This window comes from Pinus tabuliformis, chromosome 6 (assembly GCF_031772625.1).
Source record: "Pinus tabuliformis cultivar Carrire ecotype Pingquan chromosome 6, CPIR1, whole genome shotgun sequence".
NCBI lineage: Eukaryota > Viridiplantae > Streptophyta > Pinopsida > Pinales > Pinaceae > Pinus > Pinus tabuliformis.
The window spans coordinates 237,157,638-237,171,582 of record NC_142292.1 but is presented as its reverse complement, the minus strand read 5'-3'; the positions used below and the strand labels follow the sequence as shown (position 1 = coordinate 237,171,582).

General features: G+C 38.1%; 1 protein-coding gene across 1 annotated transcript in view; it reads right to left on the bottom strand.

The window, feature by feature from the left end:
- Positions 1-3,924: 3,924 nt before the first annotated feature.
- Positions 3,925-13,945, bottom strand: part of LOC149258277 (serine hydroxymethyltransferase, mitochondrial-like) — a 108,867-nt gene continuing 98,846 nt past the window's right edge. Inside the window, exons 4-5 of the mRNA XM_089408884.1 lie at positions 4,596-4,706; positions 3,925-4,521 (exon numbers count right to left, since the gene is read on the bottom strand). Of these exons, the coding sequence (XP_089265010.1) occupies positions 4,370-4,521; positions 4,596-4,706 (263 nt within the window). The 3' untranslated portion in view covers positions 3,925-4,369. The remainder of the gene's footprint in view (positions 4,522-4,595; positions 4,707-13,945) is intronic.

The following is a 13,945-nucleotide window of genomic DNA, read 5'->3' as shown; positions in this document are numbered from 1 at the left end:
CATCACGTCCAAATACCGTGAGATATTTAAAAGAAGGTTTCTTACTAGTCCATACCTCATGTAGAATCTTGTCATCCAACATTGAAAAAGGTGATATATTTACCAAATAAGACGTAGTTTCCACTGCTTATACCCAAAAAAAATGTCCTAACCCAACACCATTAAGCAAGCTCCATACAGACCTTCTAGAGAGCATCCTAGCCTTTGAGGTGATTTTGATGGTTATATCTTGTTATTTAATGCATTTACTATGGTTTTTCATGAAGCACTCTCTCCTAGTACATATTTTAATGTTGAGGTTGTTATGTTGATGTGGATTGACCTCCCCTTCTACCATGTGAGACTTCATAACTTGAGCACATTGCTCCTTTGGCTGACTTTCACATTTGAGATGCATCACTTGATGGGGATTTAAAACATCTTTGTTGAGCACTACCTTAGTGCACACATGTTGAGGCATCTCATTGAATATATTGTTCTTTTATTCATGGAAATGGGTCATTACATTGATTTTGGAGGGTAGTCAGACTTGTTTTGACTTGCCAACATGCTTCATGGTGATATTTTATTGCTAGTTGGCCTCTTCTTTATTGGATCCATGTTATTCTACTTGATTTGAGGTCATTGCACTTGGGAGAGAGGCCATACCTTGCTTGAATCCACATGTGCAATATTCAATAGACATCATATACATGTTTCATAGTTTTGAGTTGAGATGATTGCATGAGACACTACACATACCACCTTCATGCATCTATTGGCAGTGTTTGGTTGCATATTAGAGGATTTTGAGGGGAGGGCTCTCCTACTCACATGTTTGACTTACACATGATGGTCAAGGAGGCTACAACTTGCAATTCCACATTTTTGGCATGGTTATTGTCTACCTAGTGGATTCATCCTCTTTTTGGAGGGTCGTGTGCATTCTATTGGCCTTGTATTCTACTTGGTTTGAAAATCCCACCTTATTGAGCCATCCATGGCTTGGAGATTGTATATGTGACATTAATTCACCATATTCCATCATTTGATGACTTGTCCTCTGAAGTTAGTTGGATAGTAGTAGTTTATGCTTTCCTAGAATAATCTTGGGGTTGTTAAAGGTTATAATCATTATTATCTTGTGGAGTTAGTTCAGTCAAAACTCTCATAACTTTGTAATACAAATGCTCGTGTTTCTTATCTAAGCTCTTGTGAATGGTGGTGTTATCTTGTTGATGTGAAACAATTTTCTTGGTGTACATGTGGCAACCAATATTGCAAATTTGTGGATGCCAAAGCTAATTCAATGACCCATAGAAGAGCAACATCACTACAATGAATACTTACTATTTTAATCTCTTTGATCCTTAACTATGAAAATCAACACTACATGCATCTAATACCTTGAATTATTGCATTAGTTGAATTTGTTTAGTAAAGCCACCATTGAATTTGCCTTGAAAGTGGATGCCCTAGACCCTTTCATATTGCAAAATTTGTCATGTTTATCAGTCAAACTAGGGTTGTTGTAACATGCTTTTTGCAACTCAGTTTGTCTTAATCTTTGTTGGAATAACCCTCATAGAAGCCCACTTGACCCCATGGCCCAATATAAAAAAAATAAGGCATTGATTTTTCTCTTTAACCACCAAAATTTTTACAAAATTCATTGTTTTTATTTCTGTTCTACAATCTGAAATTTTTACAACAATAAAAAGTACAATTCAAGTTGTCATTCAAGTCAAATAAACCCTAGTTAATCATCTTAATATTGACTTGAAATTTCTGAATACAAATGCTTAATTTTCCAACACTTATTTCAACTTTGAATTTGCTATATTAGCCAAATTATCCTTTTGTTTTGTATTTTTCAAATAGGCTAATTAAATCTGAGTGCAAATATAAAATCTTAATTCCTCATTTACAAGCCTAAGCTGTATTCCCCCTCAGCCCCTTACCCTTTTCTTATTTGACAATATATTGACCTTAGGGATTCCTCTCTTTAACTAGAATAAAACTAGTCTAGAGACAAAAGAATAAGGCTACTAAGATGATAGTGAGTAGCTTATCTTAACTCGCCCTTAAAGTTTCACATTTGTGGTTTGGGACTTTTACCTAGAATGAGAACCCAACAAGTAACACCCCATATTGTTTCTCATAATGATTAAAATCATTATCACTTACATCCTCTCCTTCCACTAGATACTCCTTACATTTCGTTTCACAACTTCACAAAATCTACCTTGTTCCTACCTTGTATTGAACTATGTTTATTGTTTCTCATAATGATTAAAATCATTATCACTTACCTCCTCTCCTTCCATTAGATACTCCTTGCATTTCGTTTCACAACTTCACAAAATCTACCTTGTTCCTACCCTTGTATTGAACTATGTTCACATATTTAGAGCAATCACAAGTCAAGTATCTGGAACAATTGACAAACTCACTCAGCATCGACTATTATGCGATAACATGTTCCCTTATTCCTTTCCAAAATTAAAATAGCAATTCATGGGTAATTTTTAAAATCTTTTGAAAATCATTCAAAGAAATATAGAACATAGTTTGAAGAGTCCCTTCAAGCTATGTGGTATGGTATGGTAGAAGACAAACACTACCACGTTATTAAAACTCTAGTGGAAGAAGGCATTTGTCCAATCCTGATGAGAGAGCCAACCATAGGCGTATCTAGAACAATCAACAAACTCACCCAGCATCGGCTATTAGGCGATAACATGTTCCCTTGTTCCTTTCCAACATTAAATAGCAATTCATGGGTAATTTTTAAAATCTTTTAAAAATCATTCGAACAAATATAGAACATAGTTTGAAGAATCCCTTCAAGCTATGTATGGAAGAAGACAAACACTACCACGTTATTAAAACTCTAGCGCAAGAAGGCATTTGTCCAATCCTGATGAGAGAGCCAACCATAGGCGTAATCCAATGGGATAGATCTTCCAGTAGATGGAAGTTGAACTCATTGCTGGGCATGATGACTGAAATGAGGCTATCATGCAGCAAAGCAATGACACTACACCACCAGGGAAAGGGATTGCTCAACGAGAAGCTCATGAGGAAATGCAATCCGTTGAACTTATCACAGAAGACACCAGGTTAATGACACAGGATGAACTGACCAAAGTTGGGGTCAACCACTCCCTGGGGATGGGTTGCTGATTCATGGATCCTATGAACTGAAGGTGGTAAACTAGAACCTGGGAGCGGCAGCGCTGCCTGAGTAACTCTTCTATGTGGCAATCAAATATGTCATTTTTGGGTGTTATTTTCAGTTGCAGATATTGAATTTTGGGACAATCTTAGATTAAGTTTTCCAGCTCGCCATAGCATAGCAAAGCAAACAGCGAGAAAAGTTTAGTGTTTCTTCTTTCTTTCATTCTTTTTTTCAAACAAAAAATCTCTCTTTCATGTTTTTCTAAGAAATCTTTCCTATAGATAAGCTAATAGGGCAGCTAAAATGAAGACCTGGATAGGGTATGGGAAGCATATTGTTTTTTAACAGAAGTGGGACCTTAAATCAAACTGAAATCCACTGTCTCGTGACTGTATACCATGCCTTGTACTTTCTTCTGTAATATAATCTCTGTTCATTTACAAAAAAAAATAGATATCTATTGGACTATAAATAATTTTTCCATACATTTCCTCCTTGATCACTTAAATTCAATGTCATTATTTTTTCTGCATTGTTGATTCTTTCTGTTGATCCGCTGGAGTGTGCATTTAGCAGTGATCTCATTTGGCATGTTTGTGGCTGTACGCTGGTCCATTTAGGAACTGTGACCGTGCTTGGTATGAAAGAAAATAAGAAATAAGGCATACATGTTGCTAGAAATCACGAAACTTTATTCCCCCTTCAGTTCTAAGCAATTGTATCTCTAGATAGAGTCAGAGATCAATGACACATCAAACCAGCAATAAGAAAAACGTAATAGCCAAATAGGCTGAGAATTTTTCCAAATACCATTTCAACCTTACATATCATGAAATTGGAGAAAGAAGATACACAATTGAAAAGGAACACATAAAGTGGTCTCAACAAAAAGACTAGTTATCCTCCACTATGAAAAAGCGATCACATCTCTTTCGGATTTCAATAAACAGGATAGAGAATTAATTTTGCTAAGCAAAGGCCTTCTCTTTTCATTGGCATGGCACTCTATTACTTTTCTTCCAAATCCAAGGCAACCTAAACCCTACCATCTTGCGCTATATAATGAATTGGTCGGCTTCTTTACATTCAATAGAGTACAGGACATAACAATGGAGATCAAAGAAATTTCATATGATGAAAATCAAAGCTGGTCTGTAACTCCCTTGAAATTTAGGAGATACGACCCAGAATGCATATTTGTACAAGTCTTCAATCTTTGTATTTCAAAGATGTTTTCTCAAACCCAATTGTTGGAAACTGCTTTGCATACTCCTCAACATTGTGTCGAAGGCTTGCAATTTCAGCTTGGAAGTGTGGGCTGCTTTCGATTGTAGCTTTGAAGTCCTTCAGCTTTGAACCACCTGTGCTAACAGGTTTCAGAAACTATTGGATTTACTGAAATATTTACATCAGCTGACATAATTGATATACTCACCCTTTGTTTCAGACTTGATTCTAATGGCTAGTTGAGTAGCAAGATCAAAAAATTCTGCTACTTTTGCAAAATCATCCTCAACGAAGCCTCTGGATGTCAAAGCTGGTGTCCCTGCATTAAGAAACAGAAAAACAAGCGTTGGACTGTAACACCTCAATATAATTCAATGTATTAAATGTAATAAAAGTCATATTAGAAAGTAATAAAAATAAGTTAGTTAGATGAGGTAGTTAGGATCCTGTGTGTAGCTCAACTTACATAATGAACCGAATTTAAGGTGCAGCCCTATTGTATCAAATGTTGAAATTTCCCATAATCACTTCATAGCTTAGCTGATGAACCCATTCAAACTTAGAGATAACAACACATAAGAAAGAGAGGCACCATATTTGATAGATACTCATTCCCTAAATCACTTATCAGATAACATTAGATCATAAGATGATGAATCACAAATGACAGTTGAGTGTATATTTATACACAACTCAAGAAGTATGGCACCTTCCACAAGAGGGGTTATGGGTCCACAAAATGACTAGATTGGTGTTAACCAAAGCTAGAAGTACGACAATAATGATCACAAAGTGAAGTCGATCATGACCAAATGAGAAAATTAAATCATTCTCAACACCACACTCCAACCCCCCTCCCCAAGTCAAAATAGGGGACCACGAGAATGCTGAAATACCGCTAAGAAAGGGTATATGAACATTGAATACCCAACTCAATATAGGATTGCTTGTAGCAAGAATGCAAAAATGAGTGGGTTTATGGATACCCAACTTGAAAATAGTTGAGAATGAGTTTATGAACACCCTGCTTGAATATAGAGAGTGGGTTTATGGATGTCCAATGCGAATATAGCTTGCCCAAATATATCCAAGAATGGGTGTATGGATGCCCACCTAGAATACAGGGAGTGGGTTTATGGATACCCCAATCAAATAACTCAATGGGCAGGTGTACAAATACCCAGCAGAAATACAAAGATTGCGATTATGTATACCCAAATCTTACATATTTGACCCTGACCAAGATACAGAAGTTAGTGGGTTTATGGATACCAAATTCAAATACTAATAGTGGGTTTATACTATATATATACCCAATTAAAATACAACTAAGATAGCTCGAACACCAAGAGTGGGATTATGAACACCCAACTCAAATGCAATTGAGAGTAAATTTGTTAATACCCAGTTCAAATCTAATCCACACAAATATAACTGAGAGGGTCTTTAGATACCCAACTTGATATAAGGTTGGCCTTAGCTAAAAATGAGGATAAAGAAGACATTATATCACAAAATACATCCCTCCTAAAATTTGAATAGGAGCCAAAGACTACTAGTATGGTCAATTATTCAAAAAGACCAATGACGACTGTGCAGTTGAACAATTAACAAAATACATCAATATGAAATCCAAAAAGCACTACTCAAATGACACCATGTCCAATCATCTATTCAACCACGACAAACCTTAAGTCAGCACTTATCCGAGATTTTACCTTCTAAGCCTCTTCTCTGATTATTTGTAAGAAGACTTGTCACCATGTCAAGAGGAATTTAGATGCACAAATGAACTCCTCCAACCAGAAAGGTTAAGGTGTCGATACAGTTGAGATATTAATGGAGAAGAATTTTGTTCCTACTAAACAAAGGATGTGGGATGTGGTTCCCGCTCAATAGTAGTAGAATCATAAAAAATGACAAACTCAAATTATGGCATATCATCACCAGACAAATCAGCACCAGCAAGGTCCCAAGCCCTGTGCAAATCAGTGGTTGAAGGATCAAAATGAGTTGCATCTAGAAATGAGTCTCATATCCAGTGCCTACTCTCATCCATAGTTTTTAAACATGGACTCAGAATCAGTCGATGGTCAACTCAAACTCAGATTGACTCAGACCATCTGATTTCAATGACTCAATCCACTTAAAAATACACAAAATAATTGGGTATGCTCCTCAATCCAAGTGTCCTCAAGTCAAAGTGTCCAGCCTCAAAGGTGTATGTCATACGGTCCATGCTCTTAGGATTAGGAGCTCTCCTCCAAGTGCCTAATGCTCCTCCTAGGTCAGTAACTCTCCTAATCAAAGCAACCAACTCCCCTTTGCTTGCACTTAATGTGTTAGTCATTATGCCAATTAGGGTAACAACCTACTAGGTAAGAGTGTGATGCTAGCACTCTCTTCAAGGCCAAGCATCCACCCAAAACTAGGCCACTTGTATGTCCATCAAGCATCTCCAAGGGGACAAGCCTAGCACTCTTCTAGCAAATGAAGACAATTTGAGCAACCCAAAAAGCTAACACTCCCTCATTATGAGAAAAAGGTTTCCTATAACACTTATTAACTCCTTTTGAATATGCCACTTATAAATCCTATGCTTCTACAAAGCTAGCAACATACTTTGCCCTTGTGAAAAAGCATTATACCCTAAGTCACCGTGTTCATGTTCGTGTTTGAGTTCAGGGACTTTAAAATTCGAATAAAATTCAACACCTAAAATTTTGACGATAATGTTCGGCAAAAAATTTGACATATAGAAATTTGATATATATATATATATATATATATATATATAATTCAATTAAACTTTAAACTTTAAACACATTAGCAGGTTGAAAAACACATGTAATAAACAATTGTTGTAGCCTTTGCTTATTTAAAAATTAATTTATGAACAGTTCAATAAAATCACAATTATATACACAGTGAGATATAAAATCTACACATTGACATATATACAAGTTGTGACAGACTCATCACTTCTCAAATTGCAGTGGGTTGAATTTTCGAGTGTCATAAGAGAAGGTTGCACATAGGGATTACTTTTGAATTGTTCCTACTAATTTATATTTGATCAGTTGAATGGTCGGACTAGTTTCATGTAACATTTACTTTATGAGAAAATAAAGTGAACTCCTTCACCATCACAAGGCAAAACCATAATAGATTATACTACTTGTCTGTGACTGTGGACGCAGGGACGGAGTGAGTCTGTGACTGTGTAGTGTGGACGTGGATCAAGTGTGCAGCAGCACGGGTTGGACATCGAGTGAGCACAACAAAATCTGGAGAGTGTGTCGTTTTGCGCCCACAGAAATTTTAGCCTTTTAGGTTTCCATTTTTATTTTTCATTTTTAATTATAAATTGCAAAAAAACTTGAACCACAAAAAAAGCCCGCCGAATAAATAAATAAATAAAAACAAACCCTAACACGAACTTAACAGAATGCATGGTGAATTTCTTGAATTTGTTCGAGTTAGGTTAAGGTTAAACTTCATCTTCAAGTTCGACGGACCAAATCGAATAAATTCGAATTGTGTTGAAGTTTGGCTAATTTCGAATCCCGAGGATAGTCTGCACACCTCTACATCCAAGGAATTGCTACTCATAAAGATGCATCTCTCTCCAAGAAATTTGACCTCTAAATGGCAAAGATGTAAGGAGATTAAAATCAAATCAACTTGGTTTACACCATCAAACCAAGCTACTCCCACTACCCCTCTGCTAGGAGCTCCAACCGAACAATGGCCATCTATGAAACTGAAGGAACATAACCTTGGATCACTACTTGCCTAACTCTAAAATCACTTTAGAACAAGACATCAATAGTAACCTATCAAAAGTCCAGCATTGCATAAAGTCGTCATCAGTTAAAATATTTTGGCACCACACTAAGAGTTGTTCAACGCATCCTGGAAAAATGATTAAAGACCAAGACAAGTGGATCATACATATCAAAAGCACAAGGTAAAATTTGTACACATCTCAACTCATCGATCCTGAACTACCAAACTCGTGGTACCTTGGAAACAACAACCCAAAAGGATGATCATCAAACCATGAGTATTAGAAACCCTCTCATGCACATTAAAACCTTTAAGAATTGAAGCAACAACCACTGATAAGTCACCTCACAATTTCAAAGAGAATATTGAAGCAAAAGTAACTACTCCCATCAACTACAAGTTTGGAATCAATAACTAATTCCACCAACATAGGTTTTGAACCATCTACAAGTTAGATCTTCCACAACCTTCTTTAATGTCAACACACTCCAAGACAAGAGTACATATGAAGAATACAACATGAAACATTCACTCTCCAAGTTCAAATGCAAAGTATAATGTTGATTTGGGGTAGCATCGGATGTGCTCTAGCCACGAAATTTGGTGGAGAGGTTAGGGCACATGAGATCTCCAATACCCAGAAAGGGTCTGGGCAGATTCTAAACAGATCAAGAGATATTATAATAAATAATATTTTTAATGGAGTTTCAAGTCTAAACTTAGGGAAAATAAAATATTAATGTGTATTAATATGAATCTATGTTAGAGTGGTCCAAAAGACATGGATCAAGCCAGATCTAATCTTAGCCTTGATTAGGGACTTAATCTCGGTCGTTGATATGTCAGCAGGAAAAGTATAAGAAGAGGCTTGAGGGTCACTTGGAGAATACACCAAATGATCAGTCATTCTATTCTCTAGAGCGAGGTTTGCTAAGAGAGATAGAATCAGTGATCGGGAGAGCAGCTGAGGGGCATTGAGTACAGAGAAATAGAGAAGGCAGAGATTGAGTCGGGAGACCAGCGCAACAGCCAAGGAGGATGACGCAAAGCTAGCAAGGGCTCACGCAGGGCCACGCAAAGGCAACCAAGTGTTGCGCAGAGCACCAAAGGGGCCATCGCAGCTGACGCAGAGGCTCCCAGAACTGACGTAGGGCCTCCTGGGGCTGACGCAGGCCTAGAAAGGCTGACACAGGGCCAATGTGAGACAGAGAGGGGCTGACGTAGTCCAGTTTGGGCAGACGCTAGGGTTGCAGAGCAGTTTTGTGTTGAGAAGCTGCCAGAAGGATTTTTCGGGGTTTCAGCCAGGAGATTTCTCTCAAACTGTGAGGTATAGCTACTAAAGAAATTCTCTGTTGGGTAGACCAATTTCGGCACCCAGATTGTACTCTGATATTGCTTCATAAGAAAACCCTTAGATAGCTACACCGGTTTTCCCGCATTGGGTTTTTCCAGGGACATTGGTCCAAAAATAATGGTGTCATGTGGTGTGTTTGTTCTTGTTTCTTTTAGTTGTTGATTTGTAAAATGTTGAGCATGCACTGGTGTTTATTTTCAGTATTTACTTTGTAAATAACTTGTTAAAGAAAATAAAAAGTACGTAGGAATAAATCAGATAAAGTGCATCAAGGGTTTGTAAACTAAGTAAAATTAGAAACTTCAACATGCTATTAGAGCGTGATTACAGATCACAGGAGGACTAAAAGACATTAGCCGAGCAGAGCAATAGCAACAAAAAACAATTTTCCCGAGGTGACAGACGACGTTTCTAGTAGCGCAGAAGCCAAGAAGTGTAACGCAGAGACAGCCAGAGCCACATAGAAGAAGCTGGGAGCTACGCAGAGCCTCAAAGAGGCCAGCGTTGCTAATGCAGAGGGCCAAAGGGCTAACGTAGGGCATCCCACGGCTGATGCAGACCCATCTGGAGTGACGCAGAACCAGCGTGAGGCAGAGAGGGGCTGATGCTGTTCACAGAGAGGCAGTTGCTGAAGTCTAGAAGGCTGCAGAAATATTGCAGAGTGGAGCTGGTGAGGTATTGTAGTCAAAATTGTTGAAAATAGCAACAAGAAATGCTATAAATAGCATTTCAGGTACTAGTGTTGGATATAGCAACAAGGAATGATAAAAATAGAAGTGCTAAAAATAGCACTGCTATAAATAGCATTTCGCGATACATTCTAATTTTAGTTAGTCCCTAAACTAAAATTGAGAATTAAAGTTCGAATTTGATCTTAGCAGCTATTTGTAAAATAATTAATTAATTCATTAGTTGTAGAAAATCAAACATGAAGTCTATGTGAAGACATGCAACAATTTCTCCTTTGATTGAGGAAGTTATCCCTTGATTAAAGAGATTAGGATGAGTTGTACTTTGAGTTGTAATTAGTTAGCTCAGTTAACTGATAAGTCCAGTTAGATTAGTTCCAACAGTTTGTGGAACTGATTGTGAGTTCAGTTAGTTAATGCATGCATGCATGTAATTGTTGCACTTCAGATAACTGAATATTCTCACATAAATAACTCATGCATGTCAGTTCAGTCAGAGACCCAGTTGAAATCAGATGAGGGGACAGTGTACTATCAGTTGCAAGAATATTCCATTGAGAATATCTCTTGCATGCAGAAAGAATTCATTCCTTGGAGATTGCGCAGTTACTTCTGAATTTGGTGAGTCGTGTGAGAGGCCAATTCACACAAGTGGCAGGATTGGACCCCAGGAGAAACTGTGCAAGGAAATAGGAGGCTTGGAGGATTGGAGGAAGGCATATATTGTGTCTATTCAATCTGTGAGTTGTATTGAGGGATTGTACTAAGAGTTGGATAGCTTGTGAGCTAAAGTTTGTGTAATCCGGACATATTTCCACTTGTATGATAATACAAAGATCGGGTTTTTCGCTGAGGCTTTCCCCAGAGTATTCTTCTGTGTTCATGTGATTGATTTCTCATTCTCTGTTATATGTGTTCTAATTGATCTTGCTCAAAATCGATTAAGCTTCCGCAAGTTTGTTTGCAGAAGTAGATCAAGTATTTTGCTTTAGTATATTGCATTATTTGGTGATCTACAGCAGGAAATTTTTACATGGTATCAGAGTAAAGGTGATCAGAGTTGTGAATGGTATACGAAGAAGAGAAATCGAAGTAAAAAAAAAAAAAAAAATTGGCCTGCGAGTTTGCAGAGCAGATCTGAAAATTTTTGTGCAAAATTTTCAGAAACAAATAGCAAATTTGGATTCTTTGCAAAAAAATACCCAAATTCAAAAAAAAAAAAAAAAAATCGCCTGAATCAGAGTTCGGATGAGAGAAATATCGCTGATTTAAAATCAGCGCTTTTTCTAGAAAATTTCGTGACAGCGGGAAAGATGAAACAGATTGGTGTGGTAGCCAAGAACATGTATGCTCTTGAGGTTCAAGATGCATGCAAAGCCTTGAGGAGCAAGGCAAATGTTGGAGACTTGGTGGTTGAGAGGGAGAGTACATTACCTCTCAACATGCAGCACCAAAAGAAGTCTCAGACAATTGTGGAGGAGCCACAATTGGTGAAGTAGCTTCAGGAGGTTGTGGAGCAGCCACAACTAGAGAAGCTGAGAGGAGACTGAGTGGAGGCATCCACTCATGCAAAGACCTCCAGTAAGGGGAAATTTCGAGCCAAGTGGGCAGAGGAATCACATGCATCCATACCTCCAGGTGTGAAGTGGAGCGATGTGAAGTGATAATCCCAAGAAGGTTGAAATAGGGGTAGGATCCTTGAGGTACCCAGCCTATTGGATTAAACCTTGCTACGGGAGCCCCGACAAGGAGTAGCAGGACTGGCTGAGTGGGTAGAAACAGATGCAGATGAAGCGGCAGAGGGAGCTTTAGCATCAGAGGGTGTTTCTAGCCCAACATGGAGGTCAGTTGGGAGATCAGTTACTTACTTCTCAGTGACTGAGTTGCAGTGCAGCAGTGGGCAGCACGATGAAACATGATGAGAGGACGTGTAGTGCGGATGCAGTGCTAGGAGATAGGACCAGCAGCAGCACAGATGCAGCAGGAGGAATCAGTGTGATTGATGCAGTCAAAGATCAAAGTGACAGAGGCTTGAGCAGTCAGATACTAAAGAGCACAGAGGTGCATAGTTTTTAGTCAACAGAAGCAATAGCAGTCAGAGACTTTTATGACAGAGGCATCATTCTGATTCAGGATGGATATTTTTTTTTGTTTCTAAAGTTGTTTGAGCAACAACACTAGGGGGAAGTGTTGCATGCAGAACATTCCAAAGGTTCAGGATCGGGTTCGAGTTGAATGCCTTTCTTGTTGAGAGGGAGTGTTGAAAATAGCAACAAGAAATGCTATAAATAGCATTTAAGGTACCAGTGTTGGATATAGCAACAAGGAATGATAAAAATAGAAGTGTTAAAAAAAGCAACAAGAAATGCTATAAATACCATTGTTATAAATAGCATTTCAGGTACCAGTGTTAGATATAGCAACAAGGAATGATAAAACTAGAAGTGCTAAAAATAGCACTACTATAAATAGCATTTCGGGATACATTCCAATTTTAGTTAGTCCCTAAACTAAAATTGAGAATTAAAATTTGAATTTGATCTTAGCAACTGTTTGTAAAATAATTAATTAATTCGTCTTAAGTTAATCAGTTGTAGAAAATCAAACATGAAGTCTATGTGAAGACATACAACAATTTCTCCTTTGATTGAGGAAGTTATCCCTTGATTAAGGAGATCGGGATGAGTTGTACTTTGAGTTGCAATTAGTTAGCTTAGTTAACTGAATTAAGTCTAGTTAGATTAGTTCCAACAATTTGTGGAACTGATTGTGAGTTCAGTTAGTTAATGCATGCATGCATGTAACTGCTGCACTTCAGATAACTGAATATTCTCTCATAAATAACTCATGCATGTCAGTTTAGTTGGAGACCCAGTTGAGATCAGATGATGGGACAGTCTACTATCAGTTGCAGGAATATTCCATTGAGAATATCTCTTGCATGTAGAAGGAATTCATTCCTTGGAGATTGCACAGTTACTTCTGAGTTTGGTTAGTTGTGTGAGAAGCCAATTCACACAGGTGGCAACATTGAACCCCAGGAGAAACTGCGCAAAGAAATAGGAGGCTTGGAGGATTGGAGGAAGGCATATGTTGTGTCTATTCAGTCTGTGAGCTGTATTGAGGGATTGTACTAAGAGTTGGATAGCTTGTGATCTAAAGCTTTGTGTAATCCAGACATATTTCCACTTGTATGATAATAGAGAGATCGGGGTTTTTAGTTGAGGCTTTCCCTAGAGTATTCTTTTGTGTTCATGTGTGATTGATTTCTCATTCTCTGTTATATGTGTTCTAATTGATCTTGCTCAAAATCGATTAAGCTTTCGCAAGTTTGTTTGTAGAAGTAGATCAAGTAATTTGCTTTAGTATATTGCATTATCCGGTGCTACAGTGGGAAATTCTAGAGTGGAGCTGGTTAGGTATTGCAGTCAAAATAGTACCTGACAGAGCAGGGCCAGAGGAGTTGTTGCCTAAGGTTTCTAGCCGAGGAACCTGGATCAGCAATGCAGTTGCACAAGACGATCAGAGTAGGGGGCATCTTGACAAGCGGCAAGAGGATTTCCAGGAGGGAAATCAGGACTCAAAGGGAGTCCAGAAGAGAACTTCCAGACGGGAAGTAGAGACTCAGAGGAGTCAAACAAAGAACTTCCAGGAGGGAAGTAGAGGAGCATCATGGCACTACACAGGGTAAGAGACCAGGGTAGACTGGACGAAGCATCGAACTTC